The sequence below is a fragment of the Triturus cristatus genome, chromosome 7 (genome assembly GCF_964204655.1).
Source record: "Triturus cristatus chromosome 7, aTriCri1.1, whole genome shotgun sequence".
Classification (NCBI taxonomy): domain Eukaryota; kingdom Metazoa; phylum Chordata; class Amphibia; order Caudata; family Salamandridae; genus Triturus; species Triturus cristatus.
Window position 1 is genome coordinate 400,812,649 of NC_140590.1, and position 26,378 is coordinate 400,839,026.

General features: G+C 47.6%; 1 protein-coding gene across 2 annotated transcripts in view; it reads right to left on the minus strand.

The window, feature by feature from the left end:
• LIG1 (DNA ligase 1) overlaps positions 1–26,378 on the minus strand; it is a 502,345-nt gene that overhangs the window by 203,604 nt on the left and 272,363 nt on the right. For both annotated transcript variants that reach the window (XM_085616644.1, XM_085616645.1), the window contains exon 16: positions 18,759–18,844. In XM_085616644.1, coding sequence (XP_085472770.1) covers positions 18,759–18,844 — 86 coding nt within the window. The remainder of the gene's footprint in view (positions 1–18,758; positions 18,845–26,378) is intronic.

Consider the following 26,378-nt stretch of genomic DNA (forward strand, 5'->3'; position numbering starts at 1 on the left):
AGACCAAAGGCTATATCATGGTAGTCTATCTACATCCTTATATGAAAAGGACCAAAAGTCAGCTCCAGGCACCCTCTAGAACACTCCCAACAGAAGCAGTTTTCCTCAGATTTTCCAAGCATAAGTGGGAAGTAAATACCCCTAAAATCAATGAGAAGTGGTACCACAGGGAGGAGGGTGGGTGCATGTGAATCTATGGAAGATACCAATACTGGATAACTGTAGTTACAGGTAAGTAACTTGTTTTCTTATCCAATATTGTGGTATCTTTCATAGATTCACATGCCTGAATCAGAATAGCAAGCAATAACCCAATTGTACTGTCGTTAGCGGATGGTGGGAGACATGTAATTTAACACTCCCAATATACATCCACAATCTTGAAACATTGCAATGACAAAGCATAAAAGCAATAACCATACAGTGGAGATCAGCATGAGGAACAAATAAATTGAGAAACATAGGAGCATGAACACTGTAAGCAATGTAACAGTAAAGAAAGCTAATTATAGACAAGCGTTAAAGAAATGTAAAGAATCTGACCTTTGTGAAAGAGGTGGCGTAATACAGCTTGTCCAACCGCTGCATCCTCCTTTTGTGCAGATTGAAGGTAGTGGTGTCTTGTGAACGTGTGGACATTCTGCCATGTCACAGCACGGCATATCTTGTCCAATGTAACTCCAGCAAACAAAGCTGTAGATGCAACAGTCCTGGTGGAGTGTGCTTTAGCCTTCACCTCGAGAGGTTTGTTGGCTTTTTCGTGGCAGAACTGAATAGCAGATGCGACCCATCTGGCTTTTGTGGCCTTTGTTACAGCTGTTCCTGTTTTCCTTGACCGTAGCCCACTAACAGTTGATCAGTCTTTCTAATATCCTTTGTCTTTAGAAGATAAAACTTCAAACACCTTTTTACATCTAATGAATGTAATGTCCTTTCAGCTAGACTGGATGGATTCGGGAAGAAAGTTTGTAGCATTACTGGTTCGTTCAAGTGAAATTGGGTGGGTACCTTTGGAATTAACTTAGGATTCGTCCGCAGGATTACATAGTTCTGTGTAAAACGTAAAAATGGTTCTTTGATCGTAAAAGCCTGAATCTCACTAACCCTCCTTGCATAAGTAAGAGCCAGCAAGAGGGCTACTTTCCATGTGAGATATTTGAGATCTGCTTTATGGATCGGTTCAAATGGTTGTCTCATCAGTTGTGCTAAAACCACATTGAGTTCCCACTCCGGAGGAGGCTAACGCATAGGAGGCAAAGTGCGGAAAAGTCCTTTCATGAACTGTTTTACAAGAGAAGACAAACATAAAGAAGTAAGCTGCGGAGATTTCCTGTACCTGAAAAGAGCAGCCAGGTGAACCTTGACTGACGAGAAAGTGAGTCCAGACTTGGTCAGTGAGAGTAAGTAAGGTAAAATCTGTTCAGCAGGAGCTTTGACTGGACGAACTTTATTGGTTTCACACCAACAACAAAATCTTTTACATTTTAAACGATACGTTTTGACAGTGCTTTCAGCACGGGATTTAGACAGTATGTCCCGACAGTCCTGTGAAATACTGAGATCTCTGAACTCTAGGAATTCAGGAGCTATGCGTGCAAGTGAAAGGATTGCGGATCTGGATAGACAACCTGACCACTGTTCCGTGAGAACATGGTCGTTGTCGGCCTGCTGGCGTAATATTGGCATTTCTTGTTCTCCTGTGACGCAAACAGATCCAGAGCTGGTTTGCCCCATGTCCGAAAGATCTTGTTCACCTGAGTTTGTTCTAATTTCCACTCGTTGCAGCCAGATAGAGATCTGCTTAGCGAATATGCTAGTGTATTGTGCAGACCCTTGACATGCTCGGCCTTCAAGGATATTCCGAAGAACGTTGTCCATTCCCACAATTCTTGTGTTTCCTGCGAAAGCTTCCCGGACCTTGTTCCTCCTTGTTTGTTTATATAGTACATGCTGGTGTATTGTCGGTACGGACCAGCACTGAGGAACCTGCTATCCTTGGAAGGAAAGCCTGAAGGCACAAACATATGGCCCGAAGCTCCAAACTATTGATGTGTTACTGTTTCTGTATACGAGATCACTTTCCCTGGATTTGTAAATCCTGCAGATGACCTCCCCCATACTTCCATGGAGACATCTGTCGTCAATATGAAGTCCGAAATGTTTTGCAGAAAGGTGAGACCCTGGGCAAGATTTGCTGTTTCGGACCACCAGCGGAGTGCGTCCACCATACGTGCAGTTATTTGGATAACATCCTCGAAAGAACCCAATGCTTGTTGCCATTGTTTCTGCAACTCCTCTTGAAGAGGTCTCATTTTGAGCCACGCTAAAGGGATCAAGTTGATTGCGGAGGAGCACATCCCTAGGAGTGATGTGAATGTTCGAACAGAAACTGATTTTCTTTTTTAAATGGTTGTCGCTAATTTTTGAAGGCGCACTGGACTGTCTTGAGATAAGAGTGCTTTGCACTGGACGGTGTCCAGGGATGCTCCGAGGAATAAAATATTCTGAGTTTGAATAAAATTTGATTTGCCCTTGTTCAAAGTGAGCCCCAGCCTATTGAACAGATGGAGACAAATTGATGTGGCTTCTTGCTTCGACAGAGCTTTGAGCAGCCAATCGTCGAGGTATGGGAAAACTTGGATCCCCGGGATCGTACAGTCGCTGCTACTGGTGGTAAGCACTTGGTGAAAATCTGTGGCGCTGATTTTAGGCCAAACAGGAGCACCTTGAATTGATTGTGGGTGCCAGCCACTGTGAATCACAGATATTTTCGATGTTTTGGATGGATAGGGATATGAAAGTATGCGTCTTCCATGTCCAGAGAAGCCATGAAATCCCCTTTGTTTAAGCACCCCAGAATATCGGAAAGTGTTACCATCCAGAATGTTTGTTTTTTGAGAAATGTGTTGATTGTGGAGATCCAGAATCGGTCACCATTCTCCTGACTTCTTTTTGATTAGGAAGAAACGAGAATAGAAACCTGTCCTGTGTGTGGATGGTACTTCTATTGCTTCCTTGAGGAGCATGATCAAGACTTCTTTGCGCAATAAGTGAAGACGAGGGGGACCCCTGGGCAGAGTGGTAGGTGGTATCTAGAGAAATTCTAGTGTATGACCCTTGGTGACTAGGTACAGCACCCAGCGGTCTGAAGTGATGTCACGCCACCGCTGTGCATAAGCAGAAATTTTCGCATCCACGGGTAGGGGGGTATGGTTGACTGGCAACCTGAGAAGCTCATTGCTTTCTGGCAGAATCACGGCCTTGTTGCGGTGTCCACTTTCGGCCACCCTGGCGAGAGAAACCTGCCGTTGATGACTGACGGTAAGACGATTGGTTGTATGACTGTCGATTTTGAGGCTGGTATTGACGATACTGTTGATTCGACTGATAGCCCCCCCGATATGTAGTGAATCCTCGCCCTCTGGCTCCTCTGAAAGGTATACGTCTATATTGTAGAGCACCTAAAGATTTTGCGGTGTCTGTCATTTTTGATTGCCAAAAGGGCGTCATCAATATGTTTCCCAAACATTAAATCCCCATCATAAGCCATGTCCAGGATCTTCATCTGAACTTCGGGTCTAAAGGTAGTCTCTTTAAGCCAACCCTGGCGCCGAAGAACTGCTGCCCCAGCTAATTGCCGAAAGCTCGTGTTGGCGATGTCGAATGCGCAGTCAATTGTTTCGGAGGCAGCTCGCTCACCCTCTAATAAGATCTTCCGGGCCTCCTCTCTTTGATCCTCTGGGATAAGATCTATCAATTCCGCTATATCGGACCACATTTGGTGGTCATAACCGCCAATGATTGCCAAGGCATTAGCAGCTCTAATTGAAGTTGCAGCCATAGAAGAGAATTTCTTCCCCAAAAGGTCCATACAACGTCCCTCTTTGTCTGGAGGAGTGGTAATTGGTGTTGCAGGGCTTTTCGAACGCCGCTGTGCTGCCTGAGATATGACCGAATCTGGCCTCGGATGACCTATGAGGCAAGATGGACTGTTATCTGGAGCGCTGTATTTTTTCTCTATACGAGGTAGCACCGCCGTTTTAGATGCTGGCGGCTTCATGATTTTCATGCCCTCTTGCCAGATGTAATCAATGATTGGAATAGAGTGTATGATCTTTCTAGTATCCTCCTTCAAGTCATGTAAAAAACAGTCTGTTTGCTTGACAGTAATAGGGAGCTGGAACCTAGTGGCTGCTCTCTGCATCAAATGATGAAATCCTCCGATGTCTTCAGGAGGAGAATCAGAGGGTAAGTGCGGAGGGGGAGATGGTGTCTCGATGATACAATCGTCCCAGGGATCTGGAGCATCTGCCTGTTTAGGTAATTCGCCTTCCTAAACTCCTTCATCCGAGGAGGAAGGGTCTTGATGTCCAGTGTCAGGTGGACCTTGTGCAGGAGCCGGTGTACTAGGTAGAGTAAGCTCTAGTACAGGAACCTCTACTTGTGGAATTTGGCTCTCTGTCGGAATTTGTTGCGGAGGAAATCTCCGATGATAATCCGCCAACATAGCCTGTAGGTCTTGAATAAGTGCTGGAGGAAGATGAGCCATTTCCCTCTGACGAGATTCCTGCCTGTGATGGAATTGATATGTATGACGTGGAGCCATATTTTGTTCATGATAGTAATGCTCCTCCTGATTATTATCGTCCTCATCAGTATCTTGGCACTTAACGTTGAGCTCAGATGGACTAGGAGTCACTCTGTATTGATCGTCGTCCTCCTCATCATCATCATAATCCTCATCCTCGATGAAGCCCTCTAACAGGTAGGAGAGGGGAAATTTTACTATAATCCTAAAAAGGCTGTTGAAAAGGCCTCTGAAATGTCTTTATTTGAAAAACTCTCGTCTACGGTGCAGAAATAAGAATGTCTTTCGTCGCCGGCCCGGTCGTCGACAGCGGTAATATAACAGGCACATTCATAGACTAAGTCGTCTGCAGGGTTATCGCCGACGGGCTCGCCGTAGATGCTTCTCCCGTCGGCGCCGTTGGAATCTTCGTCGACGGAAGTCTCGCCGACAGTTTCTTCGTCGACAGTGCGTAGTCAACGGGCTTCGACGATGGTCTTGTCGTAATAGTAATCCTAGTCGACGATATAGGAGAGGAAACAGCCGTCGTCGATATAGTCGCCATCGACGACATAACATATCGTTGACGTGGAGATAAAGATTTTTTGGGTTTTTACTTACAGAATCTGTGAGAAAGTGCCATCTTTCTTGCATGGTATGCCCCCACTTTTTGCTGAATGTACTTTGACTGAGTGTGCCCTGGACTCCTGTCAATCAGGTGCCCAGGGCCTATGTTCCTTCCCTAAACACACAAAACCCAAATTGGCAAACCCTGGCCTCATGTCAGCCCCTGGTAAATGGTACCCTAGGTACCCAGGGCCTTGTGACCAGGGAAGGCCTCTAAAGGCTGCAGCACTCATTGTGCCACCCTTAGAGGCCCTGTACCCTTACTTACACACACACACACACACACACACACACACACACACACACACACACACAGGCTGGGTGTTTGGGTGCAAGACAAAACAGAGCCGACATGGCACATATCCCTGTGTGCCATGCCCATTACCTACACTGCCATGGCATATATCAGCCACCCCTCTAGCTGGGTGCCCTATGCCAATGGTGTGGTCACAGGAGCAGGAGCCCTGTGCCCCTACAGTACCCAGACCCATTCCTGGGCACTGTAAGTGCAGTGCTGCCATTTAAGAGTACATGGTGCTGAGAGCTCGTCAAACACGAACTCCACAGCACCATAATGGCAACACTGAAGACTGAGAAGTTTGGTATCAAACTTCTCAGCACATTAAACCCACACTGATGCCAGTGTGGGATTTAATTTACCAAGCACCCCAGAGGGCATCTTCGAGATGCCCCCTAAAACCTAACCTACAATCCACGTCTGTTCGGAGGCTGCCTAGGCTGCCACACAGCAGACATGTTGCTGGACCCCTGGGTAGGAGAGCCCCTGCTCTCCTGGGCCTGCAACAATGCACATCCAGGGCGAGGTGCTAAATCTCCTCCCCCAGGATGGGCAGGGGGGAAGCTTCAAAGGCATGCAGCCTCTGTGAGCTTCCCCAGGCCACTGCAACCCTCCACTCTGGCGGGAAGCTTGGCCGGAAACCCCAAATAAGGACAGGTGATGTGCCAGCCTGCCAACCCCACCCCTTAGGTGGGGGAGGTGAGGTGAAGCACATCTCAGGGCTCTCGCCATCTTGAAGATGGGAAGCCCTACCCTATCAGGACTAGGCTACTGCCCCCCTCCCACAGGAGAGAGGCAGGATAGGGGGTGTACCCACCCCAGGACAGGGACCCATTGGTCCCTGCCCTTCACCTACCTGTAACGCCCCTAAATCCAGTATTTAGGGGCACCCTGAACCTTCCTTCCCCAGATTCCAAAATCCGAAGAAGAGCTAGAAGAAAGAAGACCTGCCCTGCAGCTGCTAAGAAGAGGAAGACACAAACTGCTTTGGCCCCAGCCCTACCCTCGAACCTGCTCCTGCTCCAACCCGGCATCTCTTGTGGCCAGCAACCTCACAAACCCCAGAAGACCTGGCTACCTTTTGACTCTAAGTCCCTGGGACTCCCATGAGTAGAGGCTCTACTCAAAATCTACTTCCAATCCCTGGCAGCAGCCCGGAACCGCAAACCAAGCACACTCTGCACCAGCCAAGCCTGGCCTGTGCCGGAGTGAACAAAGACCACGAGGACAACCCCACGGCGACTGTGACCCCGAGTCCGGCACCCAAGGCCTATCCTCCAGCTACCCAACTTACCTCTCGAAGTGGTGGTGGCACCTGAAGAATCCTCGTCCCCGAGCTTGCAGTCTTTTTCTAAACCGGAGATTTCCCACTGAAATCAATTGAGCGCCCGAAGGCTCTAAAGCACCCTGCACCCAGCTGCCCGAGTGGCCCTTGCAGTGCAACCTCTACACCTATCTACTTCGCCAGTTGCCCTGAGTAAGTGATCAGGAGCCCAGCTCCCACAGCCGCGTGGCCTGCTAGTCAGCAGCCACCAACCAAGGCCCCCCTACCTCTCATAGGATAACATTGGGCCTAACTCTCTCTGCACCCGGTTGCCTTTGTGGCGCTGGGGGTGAAGTAACTGTACCTACCTGACCCTGGGAGACCCCTGAGTCTATGCCCAGAACCTTAACTCTGCCAGTCGAGTACTTACCTTTAAACCAGTAACTCAATTTTCTCCATAGGGTAACATTGACTGGCTTTTTCCTGAAATTTCTTCTAAGTGTGGACTTTTCAAAACCTAAAATATTCACCAAAAATCAGCCGAGTAACGAAAACACTCACCTGCTCTTAGGTGAGCTCCCAGTGCTGGATCTTGGCGCCCAGCACTGACTCTGAAAACTACTTACAACTGTACTTGCCAGTAACCCCATTTTCTCCCATAGGAAATCATTGACTGTTTTTCTGTGAAATTTCTTCTAAGTGTCAATTTCTGCAATCTTTAAATATTCTTTAAAAATCGTATAATATCTGAAAACGTAATTACTTACCTGTTTTGGATAAAGGTCCCAGTACTGAGTCTAGGCACCCAGTACTGGATTACAAAAGTAACGAGAACATACTGTACCTGCAACTTGAATTTTCTGCCATATGGAATCATTGACTGTTTTCTATGAAATATTTTCTGTCACCTTTTAAAATAGCAAAATATTGTCTAAAAATCATCACAGTAATTAAGTCGACTTTTATCACTAGATTCCAAGTACTGACCCAGGACTGAATCTAGGATCCAGTCCTGGAATTCCAAAAGTAATCCTAAAAGTAATCTGTGGCAAATAACATGAAACTTGAATTGAACTCGATGCATTATGGTGTTTAAAATAGTGTTGCCTATTGCAACCACTTGTAACTGTTTACCAAAGTCAATTGCATATTGCAAAAGTATTTAAATAAAGCATCTCATTCTGAGAAAGTATATTTTAATTCCAATTGTTGGTTCCAAAATAAAACAAGCATTTATTTTTTATATATAAACCATTGGCCTAGAGTTCAGTTATTGAGTGTGTGAAACCATTTGCTGACTGAGTGTGTACAACAAATGCTTTACACTGTTCTCTGATACTGCCTTACTGCTCGACCAAGCTACCACTTTAGAGAGTAAGGTTATATCTAACTTTAGCCTCTGCCAAGCCTCTGGGGACTGTGGACTCTGTACACCCTGTACCTATTTGGGAACAGTATATACAGAGCCACTTTCTCACAGAATATGAAGAGGATGATCATGGACGCTCTGTAAGTCGAGTAGAAGGCGGAGACAACGCTGGCTCAGAGGAGTGTTTATAACTCCTTTCTTTGTGAACAGATTTATCCTGGGAAGTTTTAAGAGGTTTCCTTCCCTCGCCCGAGGAGCCTTCTAGGGATCTAGCCCTCTTGCTAGATGAGGAAGATCAGTCCTCTTCCTCAGCAGAAGAAGGACGTTCTTAAGACTTGAGCCATAAGAGTAATCTTGCCTCTCTGTCCCTTAGAGTCTTGCTGGGAAAGGTACGGCAGATTTTACAGTCTTAAGCCTCATATTTGGGGTAGAGGCAATAAAGACAATCTTTATGAAGATCATCAACATGAACCCTCTTCTTCCCACAGGTCCTGCAGGAGTTGAAGAGGCCATTCTTGTCAGATATACTTGCTTGAAGAGCTGACAAGAAGAAAACTGAGTAGCACTCAGGGAGACTCCCTTCCACACGACGTGCGGTGAAAATCTGAGGAGAACGGCTTCTGTTGGGAGTGTTCTAGAGGGTGCTGATAGTTGATTGGTTCAAGCAGACTTTTGGTCCTTTTCATACAAGGACGTAGATAGGCTACTAAGATATAGCCTTTGGCCTCTTTTGGCCTATTTATTACTTATGGCACTACTTTTGTATTTTACCATGGGACTCCCATCTCGGCGACGGGGAATGATTCAGGCATGTGAATCTATGAAAGATACCCCAATACTGGATAACCCAGTTGAGCGCAGCCACGCATGGCAACACTGGTGCCAATTGCCTGCCGGATGGAATCGGTGGTGTCAAAGTCACAATAGGACAGAAGACGTCAGGCATGCTAGGGTACTTGTGTCACTGAGACCAAAAGAGCTTGGGAATAACTGCCTATGAAGCAACTGGCGTTAAGAGAATGAAGTCCGGCTGGTGAAAGAGAAGGCATGTCTTTCGAATGATTCTACTCTTTTAGACTCCCTATCAGGGAATGTAGCAGTAAATATATTGGAGTTGGAACTTGTGGAAGCCTGCACCACGCGGGTGTCTGGTGAGGGGTGCCGTGAAAGGAAAGCCGTGTTATCAGTGCATTATTAAAGGGCTGGAGAGAGTCCGAGGATGTCTGCCCCCGCTGCAGAACTTCGGTTACAATGTTTTCTTGGCATCTAGGGCAGAAAGCTGTAGATTGGATTCCTCTGTGGCTGGCCTGGGGAGGGTGGAAGGGGGTCAGTGGGTGTTAGTAAACAGTGCAGTCTCAGGAGAGGCATCAAGGCCACTAGCCTCTCGTAAATTTTTCATACCAATACTCATCTTGATACGGCTGAGTGACCTCATCACCCAGGGCACCCCTAGTCATTGTCCAAATCTGATCCAAAAAGGGAATGTAGACTGTTGACAACCCTGCGAATACTCAAGAGGTAGAAGATTGAGGGCAGAAGGCTGGTTTAAGTTGAGCCTGGGTTAGATCCTCATGAGACTTCGAACAAGGTCAGATTAGCATAGACTCTGTGTTGGAAAAAACAATCATCTCCGTCTCCTTGGGTGGCAAAGTTGGCATTGGAATTGATGCACCCAGGGCAACCTTGCCGGAAGCGGAGGCAGATGAAAGATGAACTTGAGGGTTCCATCTGGCACCGGGGCAAACCTGCCGGCAGTATACCAGGTTGAGGGCCTCTAGGCTCCTTGGGATCTGAAGGCATGCCAGCGGAAGTTGGCAGGGATCCAATCAGTAGGAGCATGGCTGATTGGAACTCTTCGATCTGGAGCGGTGTGGCTGAAGGCCCCGGAAACTCGGGCTTTGCTGAACCATCTGTGGAATTGGCTCCTAAGTAGTCAGACTTCAGGAGCGAATTTGAGAAGGATTGCGCCACTCCTGCGCCCGGTTGGGCAAATGAGCGGCACGAAGCAGCAGAGCTCTGCTTTGACTTCATATGCTTTTTATGTTTACCTGAAGACTTAGATCATGACGAAGACTAACCTCTGGAGAGGCTCATCGTTTTGGGAAATGGAAGCAGGACAGAGAACAAACCTTGGACACAGAGCATCTTGGAATGTTCCAGATGAGTTTTCTTGTGCTAGGCGACGTGGAGTTCTGCCTCATGGTCCCTGATGGCCTGCAGGTTCACTGATTAACAGTCTCCGCGGGAAGTGTTGTGGTTCGACCCCCCCAGCACCAGAGGCACATCTGATGGGGATCTGCCACAGATATTTGCTTGTGACAGTCCCTAGGGCTTGAAACCTGTTGTTTTAAGGGATGACACCCCTTGGGCACCAAGAGAATTATAGAAGAAACTGAGGTAAGTCTGAGAGCCTAGGAGCTCCAGATCTGTATCCCATGGTGCATTAAGAAAGGAACCAACGTCAGCGCACAAGGGAGGCGTCTATATAGGCCCAATACTTCATTTGAGGAGCAGAATGGCACCGGTACAGAGCTGCAAGGCGCCATCAATCAGTGTGCTAAAGTACTACTGAAAAATCTTCCAGATACAGCCTGACGCCTGGGAAAAATTCAAAAAGGTGAGGAATCTACATCTAGAAGTCTCTATTCAAAATGAACTACTTTTAGATGGCAGAAAACAATGTACAGAGGCTTTGTTCAGTACTTCAAGATTAAGGGACCCAATCAGCAAAGTAGGCTGACCCACTACACCATGATGTGATGGACAGAAGCAAAGTGGAAATGACAATTAAACAGACCAATAAAAAAGCCCACTGAACAAGTACCTTTGTTTATGTATATCATGTACAAATGTTTCTAGAAACCCAATTGTCTAGCCAAACATCGAAGGCTGCCTCAAAGTTCAGACCTAAAAATGAAAGATGATAAAATGCTAATACGTAACTAACTATGGTCTTTTAAGGTTACCTTAGAGTGCTGGCGACATTTACAAAGGGATTTTCTGCTTTCTGGTGTCACTAGAAAGCCTCAGTTATAATACTAGCTACTTGTATCATACAAATGCCACTGAAAAAACAAATCTCACGCTAACTGTCCACAAATTTAAGATTCTTTCCCTTGAAATGTGACTAGGTGTTTTTTTATGGTTTCAGCAATCCTTGTAAACCTTATTCAATTTTGTGGCTTTTAAAGTAAGTACTATTATCACTGCCATAATGTCACTCAATACAAGTTTTTTCCTGTGGTTATATATTATCTTGTGATATCCTTCTAAATTCAGTGAAGCTGCTAAATGGGAATGAAAAACAACATGGGTAAGTTACTTACCTGTAATTCTAGTTCTCTTCCAGGGGTATCCTCATCAAAGTCATAAGCACTGAATATTCCCGCCCATGTGCGGGGACCCCGGAAATAATAAAATTATATATGTAAAAAACATACATATATACAGCTCTGTATATGTATAAACATATATCATTTTTTCCAAGCAAATGCAGCTCCCATAAAAGGCTAGGCAATGTAAAAATATATACATCCAATAACACACATATATCTATATATATGTATAAAGGTATAACAATACACCCAAATCTCTTTTTTTTTTTTTTTTTTAATGAGGTAAACACTCATGAGAAAGCAAAAAATAAAGAGAACAAACTGTGGAAAAACACAGATGTATAACACATTGCCAGCCTGCAGGCTGCATTGCAATACAATACCATAGAGACTAAAAAGCCCTGTACAGGTAAAAACTGGCACCGTGCCTTTAAGGCAGCCCTGACTTCCATATCCCATCATGCCTCAGGGGTGACAGTTAGGTCAGTTGTTCTTTGCGGGACCGTAGTCCTAAACACAAAGATATACCTTTTCCATAATGAATAATACACCTCTTCTCATTTGCCTGGGGAGGTGGGTGGGTTGCTTATGACTTTGATGAGGATACCCCTGGAAGAGAACTAGAATTACAGGTAAGTAACTTACCCTTCTCTTCCAGGGGATCCTCATCAATAGTCATAAGCACTGAATAGAGTAGCAAGCTCCCCTTCCACCAGCAGGCAAATGAAACTAAGGTTGTATCACCCATGGAGAAAAAGAATCATGAAAATGATTATGTTTGGAACAGATTCCTCAAGGAGGCTTGTCCTACTTGAGTGTCTGCCCTGGTGTCCGAATCCAGACAATAATGCCTGGTAAAAGTGTGGACAGATCTCCAAGTGGCTGCCTTGCAGATCTCGGAGAGTGGGACATTATTGAGAAAAGCCGCGGTAGCCGCTTTTCCTCTTGTCGAATGCGCTTTAGGGCGCGCCCCCAATGGTTTCCGAGCCAGTTGGTAGGCCAAAGTAATACTAGAAACAATCCACCTAGCAATGGAACGTTTGGATGCAGCAAAGCCCATACGGACAATCCCATAGTTCACAAACAATTGGTCAGATTTCCTGATATTCTTAGTCCTATCTAGGTAGAATTTTAGGACCCTTCTGACATCCAGAGAATGCAACGCCCTCTCTGCCGGAGAGGAGGGGTTGGGAAAAAAGGTTGGTAAGGAGATGGCTTGGTTTACATGAAACTCCGATACCACCTTGGGTAGGAACGAAGGGTGAGTTCTCATCACCACCCTATTTAGATGAAAAACAGTGTAGGGTTCTTTAGAACAGAGGGCCTGTATCTCACTGACCCTCCGTGCTGAAGTGATGGCTATTAAAAATGCTGTCTTCCATGTGAGGTGCTGTAGGGTAGCCTTATGAATAGGCTCAAAAGGTGAACCCATGAGCTTCGACAGAACCAAGTTTAGCTCCCAGGAAGGAGAGGGAGGTCTAACAGGGGGATAGACTTTCTTGAGTCCTTGCAAGAAATCCTTCACTACCTGCACTTTAAAAAATGACTGCTGTGAAGGCGAACGCCTGTATGCTGTTATGGCTGCTAGGTGAACCTTTATGGAAGAAAATTTCAACCCTGCCCTTGCTAAATGTAGAAGATAGGGCAAAATTACATCCTCCTGGCATTTAGTGGGATCATAATGATGCTGAGCACACCATATATAAAATCTTTTCCACTTACAGAAGTAGGAGTGTCTTGTCGAAGGCCTCCTGGCTTCCTTCAGTATGGACATACACTCTTGAGGGAGGTTCAGATGGCCATACTGGAGGACTTCAGGAGCAATGCTGTTAAGCTCAGCGAGGGAAGGCTGGGATGGTAAATCTTCCCCTGCATCTTGGATAACAAGTCCGGCCTGCACGGCAGCCGCTTGTGGGGGCGGATCGACATGTGTAGGAGATCCGTGTACCACCACTGCCTCGGCCAGTCCGGTGCTATGAGTATCATCTTGGCAGATGAATTCTGTAGCTTGGTCACCACCTTGGGAATTAGTGGGAGAGGCGGAAAAGCGTACACAAATGTCATTGACCAATTGATCAAAAGGGCATTCCCTAGGGATCCTGGTCGATGGTATCTTGAGGCGAAGCCTCGGCATTTTGTGTTTTGCTCGTCCGCGAAGAGGTCCACTTGCGGGCGCCCCCATTCCCCGAAGATGTCTTCTAACACTTCGTCGTTGATTACCCAGTCCTCTGGCTCTTGAAAATGCCGACTGAGCAAGTCTGCTTGCACGTTGAGTTCTCCTGGTAGGTGCACCGCTTTCAATGAGATGTTCCTTGCTAGGATCCAGTGCCACAGGGACTGAGCTTCCAGCGAGAGCGTTCTGGATCGAGTACCCCCCTGCTTGTTCAGGTAGTACATTGTGGTGGTATTGTCCGTCTGTACTAGAATGGTACTCGTCGTTATCGCAGGTAGGAACGCTTTGAGGGCTAGGTGGACCGCCCTGAGCTCCAGCATGTTGATGTGGTACAACTGTTCGCTGCTGGACCACCGTCCTTGAGTTTGCAGAGTCCCAAAATGCGCACCCCATCCCTGAAGGGATGCGTCGGTGATTAAGGTCTGAGTTGGGGGCTCTTGATGGAAAAGAATCCCCACTTGCAGATTCCTTGGCTTCAGCCACCACTTGATTGACTGTTTGGCTGCAGAGGAGAGGCAAACCTTTTCTTCCCACAGAGAGTTTCTTTGATCCCATTTGTCCTCGAGATCTTGCTGGAGAGGACGCATCCTTAGCCTGGCATTGGGCACTAGGAAGATGCAGGATGCCATGGCCCCTAGCAGAGATGAGATTTGCCTTGCCGACGACAGATTGCTGGTCATAATCTGTCTGCCTTTTAGCATAATGGATGACTGTCTTTCCTCCGAAGGAAACACTTTTCCTACTACGGAGTCTATAGTTGCACCCAGGTAGTGTATTCTCTGCGTTGGTGAAAAATTGGACTTTTTGACATTCACTCTGAGACCCAACCTGCGACATAAGTTCAGGCATAGCGACAGCTGTGTCCGCACATTCTGTGGCGATGAGCCCTTTATTAGCCAGTCGTCTAGGTAGGGATAGACGAAGACTCCTGCGCGCCTCAGAGCAGCCGCTACTACTGCCACGCATTTTGTGAATACTCGAGGAGCTGACTTCAGGCCAAATGGGAGGACTTTGAACTGATAGTGAGCGTTGCCTACCACAAACCTGAGAAATTTTCGATGATTCCTTAGGATGGGAATATGGAAATATGCATCCTGAAGGTCCAGTGAACACATCCAATCGCCCATCCGGAGAAGAGGATATATTTGGTGGAGCGCCAGCATGCGAAATTTTTCCTTTCTTATGTGCTTGTTCAGTATCCGTAGGTCTAAAATGGGTCTGAACTCCGCCTTCACACTCCTCTTTTGGATGAGAAAATATCTGGAGTAAACTCCCTTTCCTCTCTGGTTTATGGGCACTTTCTCTATTGCAGATTTGAGTAGTAGCGTCGCTACCTCCTCTCTGAGCTGCTTTAGATGCTGGGATGACTTGACAGGAGGAATCGATGGGGGGTGACTTTTGAAACGAAGCGAGTACCCATGACGCAGTATATTGAGTACCCACTTGTCCTTTGTGATTGTCTGCCACTCTGGAAGATGATGCGCAACACTTCCTCCCACCGGAGCGGTGGACAGCATCGGAGGAAGCGGTTTCTCATTGCTTCCCCGGTGCTTTGTTTCCAGCATTAGACTGCCTGTTGTTACCTCGTCCCCTGGATGGCTTGCGGGACTGGTATTGCTGTTTCTTTTGACCTTGCTGGTCCTGGTTCTTTTGCCAATGAGGGGTTTGAACCCTCTGTTGGTAATTGCGCCTGTCATTTCCCTTGCGGCGTCGAAACTCTTTCCTCTTTTCAAGCCCGACTGCTTTCATGGTCTCCAGCTCTGCTTTCATTCGGGCCATTTCCTCGTCTGCATGGGACCCAAAAAGAGAACTACCGGAGAAAGGCAGATTTAAAATTCTTGCCTGCGCTTCCGGTTTCAGGGCCGTCAATCTAAGCCAGGATGATCTTCTGGCTGTGACTCCATGTGCATATTCATGCGCTGCCAGTGTTGCCCCATCCGCCGCTGCACTTATGATCTGGTTAGAGACTAGACTCCCCTCATGCAAAATCTCTTCAAAGTCCCGTCTGTCCTCTGATGGAACTTTTTCAACGAACCTCTGAAGAGAGTCCCATAGTGACCTATCATAGCGCCCCAGAAGAGCCGAGGCACTTGCCACCTTCAAGCTTGAGGATGCTGAGCCGCAAACTTTCCTCCCCCAGGAGTCTTGCGTTTTACTGTCCTTATCTGGTGGCACCGTTGAAGAGCCAGCTACTGCATGCGTCTTTCTGGCAGCGGCGGTGATGACAGAGTCCGGTGGAGGATCTGTTTTAAGGAATAGCGGATCCTCCGGAGCTGGACGGTACTTTTTTAGAATTCTCGCCGGCGCCGTTTTGGTGGTTGCTGGCGTGAGAAAGATATCCATTACCGGTTGTAGCAAACCGGGGACTAATGGCAACAACGGGCGTGTCACTGTGCGCTCATGAAGAGTTTCAAAAATTATGGATGTGGTGGTCTCCTGAACCGGCATAGGGATACTTAATTTTGTAGCTCCTCTACACAACACTTCTTGAAATGTAGAAATGTCATCTACCGGAGATACCCGAGAGGGTGGCGTCTCCGAGAGTGTCGGTGAATAATCCCTTTTGGATGATCTGGAAGAAGGGGAGGTAGAAGGGGTCCTACGGCGCCTTCTCTCTGATCTGGTCGACTCTCTTCTGAGGGAGGCAGACCTGGATCGCCTTCTTGGTGCTCGAGAGTGACTTCGGGATTCTCTTTCTCGAGATCTTGGTCTGATCGGTGTCGCTGGGAATACCACGCCCCTTATTCTTGTTAGCGATGCCTTTATTGTGTCTGTCATAGCAGGGTCCTGAGGCATCTCCCTTACGGGACTTTGAGGCACAGCATTGTCCTCCTCCTGCGAACTTTCTCTTGCAGGAACTGGAGATTGATGTACAAGCTCTGGTGATGCTGACCTTGAACCTGAGCCCTCTGATCCTGAAGGCGAGATAGAAATGATACGCGGTGACTCCGGAGCTGTATATATCAGTCTATGAGGAGATTTTCGCCTTGAGACTGGTCGAATTGTGAGGCGAATATGTGAAACCTCCTGCGTACCCTTGACTCGAATCTTCGAGGCTCCGAGCTTCCTGTCTCGACGTCGAGATTACCTTCGACGGAGGCTTCATGTACCTCACCAAAGCTTTGGAGACCTGTGAGGACGGAGGCACCTGCCTCAACGTCGACTCCGACGGAGGCCTCTGCCTCGACGTCGACTCCGACGGAGGCCTCTGCCTCGACGTCGACTCCGACGGAGGCTCCTGCCTCGACGTCGACTCCGACGGAGGCTCCTGCCTCGACGTCGGCCCTGACGGAGGCGTCTGCCTCGACGTCACTCCTGACGGAGACTTCTGTCTCGACGTCGAAAGCTCCGACGACGTCGAAAGCCTCCTCGCCGTCGAACGATGTTTCCTCGACGGCGATCTTGATCTTGACGGCGATCTTGGTCTCGACGTCGACTGTGGAGATCGTCTACGTTCTTCTCGCGACGTCGAATGATGTCTCGCCGACCTCGACGTCGAACGATGTCTTTCTTTCGACGACGAACGATATCTCTGTGCAGACGTCGATCGATCTTCTCTCGACGTCGACAGATGCTTCTTCGACGTTGAACTATGGCGCCGAGTCCTCGACGCCGAGCTTTTAGACGCCGTCGACGTCGAACGCATCCTCTTCGACGCTGAATATAAAGTCGACGTCGATTTTCTCTTTGCAGCATGACTTCCCCTTGACTCCTCACCTCTCAGCGACGATCCCGCCGCTGGAGTCTTCGACGCCGAGCCCGACGTCGATGGAGAGCAAACAGGGACCAACTGCTTCGACGTCGACCGTTCTGCTAGGCCATACAGCCTAATCCTCTCCCTCTCCTTTAAAGTCCTTTTGGAAAGGTCTTCACAATGACGACATGTTGCTGGAGAGTGAGAGTCCGGCAGACAGATGATACACACCTCATGTGTGTCTGACGCAGCCTTCTTTTTTCCACAAGATGGGCATGGAACAAATAAAGAAGGCATTTTTCTGACAAAATGGTTGAAAAATCAGTCAGAAAAACACAGGATACTGACTTCCTCACAGAAATTGTAAGAAGAAGTCCAAAAAAAATCTTAAAGTTGTTATAATTTTTGACTAAAGAGTCAAAAAAGAAGAGAGCTGAATTCCAGGGTCCTGACTGAAGGAGCCGGAAAGAACAACTGACCTAACTGTCACCCCTGAGGCATGATGGGATATGGAAGTCAGGGCTGCCTTAAAGGCACGGTGCCAGTTTTTACCTGTACAGGGCTTTTTAGTCTCTATGGTATTGTATTGCAATGCAGCCTGCAGGCTGGCAATGTGTTATACATCTGTGTTTTTCCACAGTTTGTTCTCTTTATTTTTTGCTTTCTCATGAGTGTTTACCTCATTAAAAAAAAAAAAAAAAAGAGATTTGGGTGTATTGTTATACCTTTATACATATATATAGATATATGTGTGTTATTGGATGTATATATTTTTACATTGCCTAGCCTTTTATGGGAGCTGCATTTGCTTGGAAAAAATGATATATGTTTATACATATACAGAGCTGTATATATGTATGTTTTTTACATATATAATTTTATTATTTCCGGGGTCCCCGCACATGGGCGGGAATATTCAGTGCTTATGACTATTGATGAGGATCCCCTGGAAGAGAATGAGTATGTACCTATGGCGGCAAGGAGTCCATACATATTTTATGTTAGCTATTATAGAATTGTTGCAGCAGTGCCTTTATGCCAAATTCGATATGGGTATTCTAAGCATCAATTAAAAAGTGGTGGAATTGGTATTAGTTTACTAATTTTACATCAATGGAGAAAATTATGTTTTGAATCTATATTCAAGTAAAAACATGTTTTACAAGTTTTCTCCAGCAATTCATATGCAAACATTTCCTGCATACATTTGAGTTCCAATCTGTAGTGCTCCGTCCCACTAAAGCCCTCAAAGAAGTACCATAAGCAGGACATGAAGACTAGTACAGATTCTAAAAATGGTCTTAGATATTTGTGCTGAAAAGTAGTCCGGTTACTGATGTTGCAAGACTGAACAGAAAGAACTAGAGGTCATGTGCATTCTGTAATGTACGTTGGTTACTGCAGCTTCATTTCCATAACCTGTGCTGTTACCTGGTGAAAGCCGACAGTGCTTTGGCAGGTTTTCAATTCCATGTTCTAGCATGACAGGAACAATGGCATCATAGTTCGGCAACTCACTGGAACACAAAAAGAAACATTTATTTTAAACAGATTAATGATCTCTTAATAACAGAATTTGATCCACTTCTGTCTCCATAACTATGTTAAGTACCTCACTAAGCCTCCCAGGAGATTGTATGTGAAGGTAAGAGGCATAAATTCATTGTCAGCACCATACTCTCCTCAAAAAGCGCACACTTATTACAGAGTATTAGGTTGATTTTTTAAATCAAACTGGTGCTGCAACCCAAAATTGCACAATAAATAAATGTTACTTCCTTGTAATCCCAATTCTTCCCTTTCAAGAAGATTATAAAAAAAACAGATAAGATGCCTCCTCATAAAAGAAATGTACTGGACTAGAGGAGCCTTGGTGCACTAAATTGGCAGAGTGCACTGAAAGGAATATGCTACTTACCAGTATGCATCTGTTCTTGGCATGTAGAGCTGCAGATTGTACACTTAGCATAGGTCGCCATCTGGTGTTGGGCCCGGATGTTTGCAGTTTGTTTTTCTTCTTGGACAGTCTTTGGAAGTCACGAGTTTGGTGACTCCTCCTTCGGTCCGTACTGCGCATGGGCTTCGGCTCCATCCTCAGATTGTTTTTCGCCAATAGGGAAATGATGGAGCGTAGTAATAACAGTGAGAAACCCATGTGTTGTATCTAAATAAGATGTACTGGAACGGATACAGGTAGCCGGGGAGGCGGGTGGGCGTGTACAACTCTGCAGCTCTACATGCCAAGAACAGATGCATACTGGTAAGTAGCATATTCCGTTCGAGGCATATGAGCTGCAGATTGTACACTTAGCATAGATTACATAGCAGTACCCAACCTTAGCGGCGACCACCGGTATCCGTTGCAGCTGTTTGAAAAAGTGTCTTTAGTACAGCCTGGCCCACCCTAGCTTGCTGCTTGGAATGCACATCTACACAGTAGTGTTTTGTGAAGGTGTGCGGTGTAGATCATGTGGCTGCCTTGCAGATGTCATCTAAGGGTATATTCCCTAGAAAAGCCATAGAAGCCCCTAACTTTCTTGTAGAGTGGGCTTTAGGGGGAACAGAAAATGTTCTCTTTGCCTTTTGATAGCAAATTTGTATGCATTTTACAATCCACCTAGCTATCCCTGATTTTGAAATGGGGTTGCCTTTATGTGGTGGAGAGAAGGAAACGAACAATTGTTTAGTCTTCCTGAAGGGTTGCGTTCTTTGTATGTAGTATAGTAACGCCCTTTTTACATCAAGTGTGTGTAAGGCCCTTTCTGCAACAGATTGGGGTTGCGAAAAGAAGACAGGTAATTCCACTGATTGATTGAGGTGGAAGGGGGAAATGACTTTGGGCAGAAACTTCGGATTTGTGCGAAGTATGACCTTGCTGTGATGCATTTGTATGTAGGGTTCCTGTATGGTGAACGCTTGTATTTCACCAACCCTTCTAAGGGAAGTGATAGCTACAAGGAAAGCTGTTTTCCAGGTGAGAAACTGTAGCTCACATTTGTGCATTGGTTCGAAGGGCGGACCCATTAGACGTGTAAGAACTAAATTTAGATTCCATACAGGGGAAGGTGGTGCCCTGGGAGGAATTACGCGTTTAAGGCCTTCCATGAAGGCTTTAATAGCGGGCACTCTGAAGAGTGATAAATGCTGTCTGTTTTGTAGATAAGCAGCGATCGCTGCTAGGTGTAGGCGTATGGATGAATATGCCAGGTTACACCTGTGAAGATGGAGCAGATAGCATATGATGTGCTGTATGGATGCATCTAGAGGGTTGATTGTATTGTTACGGCAGTAAATTACAAATCTTTTCCACTTTGCGGCATAGCATGCTCTAGTGGTAGGACGTCTAGCTTCCATGATGATGTTCATGCAATCAGGGGGAAGGTTAAGGTATCCGAATTCTAGGATTTCAGGAGCCAGATCGCCAGGTTGAGCTGAGCTGGGTCCGGGTGCCTGATTTCTCCATGGTTCTGGGTTAGGAGGCATGGGGATAGATGCAGTTTTTGATGTGGTACCACTGACAGTTGTAGTAGCGTGGTGTACCACGGCTGCCTGGCCCACGTCGGAGCTACCAGAATGAGTGTGAGGGAGTGCTGTTGTAGCTTCCTGACCACTAATGGAATTAGTGGGAGAGGTGGAAAGGCGTATGCAAATCTGCCTGACCAGTTCATCCATATCGCATTGCCCTTGGACAATGGGTGTGGGTATCTGGCGGCGAAGCTTGGGCATTTTTTGTTTTCGTGGGTGGCGAAGAGGTCTATCTGAGGATGCCCCCACTGTTGGAAGAATGGGTGAAGAACTTGTGGATGCAGTTCCCATTCGTGTAGTTGTTGTGTTTGTCTGCTGAGCAGATCTGCCATGGTGTTTTGTACGCCTGGAACGTGCTGTGCCAGGAGAAAGATGTTTTGGGGAATTGCCCATCTCCATATGCTCTGGGCTAAGCGGGAGAGCTGGGGAGAGTGTGTCCCCCCCTGTTTTTGTATATAATACATCGCAGTCATATTGTCTGTGCGAATGAGGACTGCTTTGCCCGAAATCTGTTTTTGGAAAGATTTTAGGGCTAGAAAGATCGCCAAGAGCTCCAGGTGGTTGATGTGGAGCGATTTTTGCTGTGGCGTCCATAGACCTTGCATGGTGAGGTGTAGGAGGTGCGCTCCCCAGCCGGAGAGCGATGCGTCCGCTGTTAGAATCACCTGAGGAACCGGGTCCAGGAACGGTCGCCCTTTGGAAAGGTTTGTGGTGTTCCACCACTGCAGAGAGTGATGTGTGCGGCCGTCCACCAACACCAGATCCGTCAGCTGACCCTGGGCCTGGTTCCACTGTTGTGCTAGGCACTCTTGAAGTGGACGCATGTGGAGTCTTGCATGGGGCACTATGAAGATGCAAGACGCCATCATTCCTATGAGCTTCATAAACACTCTTGCTGGAAGAGAGTGTTGAGGAAGGAATGTTTTGCGTAAGGCTTGAATGCTTGTGATTCTGGCTGAGTTTGGATAGGCAATACCCTTGGAGGTGTCTATAGTGGCCCCGAGATATTGCTTTGTGTGAGATGGTATGAGGTGGGACTTTTGGTAGTTCACCGTGAAGCCTAGCTGGTGGAGCAGTTGGATGGTGCTGTTTGTATGTTGCACACATTGGTCGTAGGACGCGGCTTTTATCAGCCAGTCGTCCAGGTAAGGGAAGACGTGAATGTGTTGACGTCTGAGGTGTGCTGCTACTACTGCTAGGCATTTGGGAAACACCCGTGGTGCGGTGGTGACCCCGAAGGGGAGAACCGTGAATTGGTAATGTTGCCCGTCCACCACGAACCTGAGGTATTTCCTGTGAGAGGGGTGTATTGGAATGTGAAAGTATGCGTCTTTCAGATCCAAGGTTGTGAGAAAGTCTCCCTGGCAGAGGAGTGGGAGGACTTGCTGTAGGGTGACCATGTGAAAATGGTCTGAATGTATGTAGGCATTTAGAGGCCGGAGGTCGAGAATGGGTCTGAGGGTCCCGTCTTTCTTTGGTATTAAAAAATATAGGGAGTAGACCCCTAGATTTTGTTGATTGACGGGGACCTGCTCTATAGCGTGTTTTTGGAGGAGTGAGAGTACCTCTTGTTTGAGCAGTGTGGAATGTTCTTGAGACATTGGACGGTGCCTTGGTGGGATATTGGGTGGGGTAGATGTTAGTTCGAGACAGTACCCTGACCGAATGATTTGGGTCACCCATTTGTCCGATGTTATGGACTCCCATACGTGGATAAAGTTTTGTAGTCTGCCCCCGACCGGAGTGGAATGGTCTGGGGGGAGCGGTGGGGAGTCATTGTGCGGGGGGGGTGGCAGAACGGGTGTTGTTGGTTTTGCCCCTGCCCTTATTGTTGTTACCCCTGTAACCACCTCTCTGATTGCCCTTTGAAAAGGTATTTTGAGGAGGGGACTTGTAGGAGGTAGAGGCGTTATCGGTGGAGGAGCCTCTGCCTGTGCCACGAAAGGACGAGCGTCGAAAGGAACGTTTGGAGGCTTGTGTTTGGAGTGCCCCCATAGACTTTGCTGTGTCTGTGTCTTTCTTCATCTTTTCGAGCGCTTCGTCTACCTTTGGCCCAAAGAGTGTTTCCTGGTCAAAGGGGTGATTGAGTATGGATGCCTGGACTTCAGGCTTGAACCCTGAGATCCTGAGCCAGGCGTGGCGACGAAGAAGGACACTGGTATTTATGGCCCTAGAAGCAGTGTCGGCTGCATCGAGGGCACACTTAATGGAGGTGTTTGTAATTAGTTTACCCTCCTGTATCAGGTCATGAGCCTTGTGCTTGTATTTTTCTGGAAGGTGCTGCATAAGAGCCTCTAGTTCGTCATAGTGTGCTCTATCATATCGCGCAAGCAGTGCTTGTGTGTTTGCAATGCGCCACATGTTTGCAGCTTGGGAGGCGGTGCGTTTACCAGACGCGTCCAGAAGTTTAGATTCTTTGTCTGGCGGTGGGGCATCTCCTGAGGATTGGGAGTTAGCCCGCTTTCTAGCTGTGGAGACAACTAGGGAATCTAGGGGAGCAGGGCCCTTGATGTAAGCAGGGTCTGTGGGTGCCGCCTTATACTTCTTCTCTATTCTAGGGTTCAGTACTCTGGCTCTGACAGGGTCTTTGAACACCTCTGTAGCGTGCTTGGTGACACCCTTAAGCATGGGTAAAATGGAAGTGGATTTGTCTTGTATATCAAATGTATCCAGTAGGAAGTCTTCTTCTACTGGTTCACTGTGCATGTCCACCCCATGGTAGTGTGCTGCTCTCTGCACTAAATGGTGAAACCCTAAGGAGTCCTCTGGAGGAGACGGTCTTGATGGGTATAGGTCGTCCTGAGGTACATTGGGTATATCAGGGTTATTGTAATCCTCCCACGGATCTGGGGTCCCTGGTGGAGTGGGATCCATTGGGGCGTCCGACGGGTAATTGTCCGGATCCCCATCATCCGGATCTGGGGATGGGGTCGGATCGTAGTGAGGTACAGGTGGCGGAGACCTGTGAGGTGGAGGCGGTGGAGGAGGTGGAGGGGGTAGGGGAGGTGGTGGTGGGGAGGGCACTCTGAGGGGAGAAGTAGCAGAGTCCTTCCGTTTGGGTGGAGGAGGAGGAGCCGGAGCATCAAGGCGTCTTTTCTTGGTAGTTAAAGTCAAAAGCCCAGTCTTTGGATCTTTGGACAAAGTCTTTTGTAAAGGGTCTGGTGTAAACAGAGCCAATGGTGTCGAGTCGTCTGTCGGCACCGGTGATTTCGGAACCGGGGGTTTCGATGGTCTGTGTGCGCCATGCTTTTTTGAGGTCTCCGGGTGTTTCGGCGTCGAATGATGTTTCGGCGCCGGAGCATCGGTGCCGACAGATTTGTGTTTGTGTTTGGTCGGCACCGAGTGTCCAGGCTTGGCACCGGTGGTTTCGGAGTCGAGCTGGATTTTGCAGTCTTCGGTGCCGGATGCTGTTTTTCGGCACCGGGTGTCGGCTGGCTCGATCCCGAGCTGCCATGAGACTTTGGGAGCTTCGACACCGGGCCCGAAGGTGGGGTGATCGAAGTTTTGGTTTTGGTTTTGCCCAGGCCGGCAGGCGAGGGAGTAACCCGAGTCTCTTTGGTTTTCGGCGTGGGGGTAGGAAGGGGCATAGTACTCACGGCCCGCTGCGCTGGTGTAATGTCCTCCACGTCGGAGTCGTCGGCCTCGGAAGCGCTGACGACGTCTTCCTCCTGCTCGGTGTGTGTTTGCCCCGAAGCTTCGGCGTCGTCTCCGAAGATGTCCGGTGGAGCTGCAGAGGATGAGTGCGCCATGGTGCGTCGAGCTCTTCGATCTCGGATGGTCTTCTTCGATCGAAAAGACTTGCAGGCGGGGCAGTCTCTGGCCTCGTGTTCCGGAGAGAGGCAAAGGTTACACACCTGATGGAGGTCGGTGTGGGGAAATTTAGACCCACATTTTGGGCACTTTTTGAACGGAGTCCTTTCCATCGGCCGGGACCGGAGTCGCGGAGGGCCCGAAGGCCGGTGTCGATGTACGGGATGGAGAAAGTGCCGCTTCGAGAGATGAAGATGATGAAGGAACTCGAAGAATCGAGGATTTTCCGTCGAGGCTGGAACCGTAGAAGTTCGAAGCCGGAGCACGAAGTATCACATCCGAGCCCGATGGCGGAAAAAAACAATCTGAGGATGGAGCCGAAGCCCATGCGCAGTACGGACCGAAGGAGGAGTCACCAAACTCGTGACTTCCAAAGACTGTCCAAGAAGAAAAACAAACTGCAAACATCCGGGCCCAACACCAGATGGCGACCTATGCTAAGTGTACAATCTGCAGCTCATATGCCTCGAACTTACAATTTACTGCAAGCTCATTTTGTTGTCTAACCAAGGTTTTAATCACCTTCTCCGCATCCACTGTCTTTGTTTAACCAGGGTGGGTGGACAGGCTGCTTGTTAATTTAATGAAGACAGTGATGAAGTAGTAGAACAAAAGGTATCTTTACTAGAGACTCGTTTACTTCTATTCCATACGATCACTTCTATTTCCAAACACTCGCTACCTTGCCACCCAATACTGGGAGCAAAACTGCTCCTTAGAGGAAGGTTGGTAGTGCAACATGACAACAGATATGCAGCCACGCTGCCTCTACTGCACATCTGGAAGTTACCTTGTCACAAGGGGAGTTTATTGGTGGAATGGTTTTTAATTGATGGCAAAGTATGAGAGCATAGTGTAAGAGAGCAGACAGACTGACTTGAAATAATAGTAACTATGTCACAGTCAGTCTTTTTTAATTCAAATGTAGAGGGAGATTTCTCAGCATTACAAAAGAAACAAGAGGGAGCCAAGAGGCACTGAGCACCCAATGTCCTAGGAAAACAAGTGTTTCAAGACCTGGTGGTCCCTTGGTGGTTATTGAATGAGAGAGGGATGCTGACAGAACGCTTGTGGATTGGTTCACATGTGTGTACATTGAACATGAAATGCCTCGAGAATGCAAGAGTGTTGGTTCCTAAAACTTACAGATCATCTTTAAAAAACAACTTCGCCAAGAACCGTTAGAGGCTTCCACTGACCATATAGGACTGTCTCTATAAGTCACATTAAAAGTTTTGAAGGAAGGACATATTCATGCATTTCTCAACAGGTTCAGATGATACTGATCCCCTAAAGGACCTAGGACCATCTCACTGCTAGTGTTAAAGGTGCTGCAGGACTCACAGATGGGGGGGCGTGGCTTGGACGCCGTCGCTACATGGCGGCTTCTACGTGAGCTCCGTGTGGACGCGGAGCTACTCTGTCCTTATCTCATCTTCGGACGCCACTTCTTCACGCCTGGATGACATCTTCGAGTCTGTAATGGATCGGTGAGTCGGCTTGCCGCAAATGGAGACTCCAGCATTGTTCTTCCACCTAGAAGCCGCGGCGGTGATTATTCCCTCATAAAAACGCGAGCGCCCGCCATTTTGAATCGCGGTGCTCGCGCTCCGATTTTTCTTACTTTTTTGCCCTTCAAAATGTAATGCCTGCTATCCATCAGTTTCATTATGCCCTTCCTGCATTTTTGTGATGAGGACAGCGCAGTGAGTTATT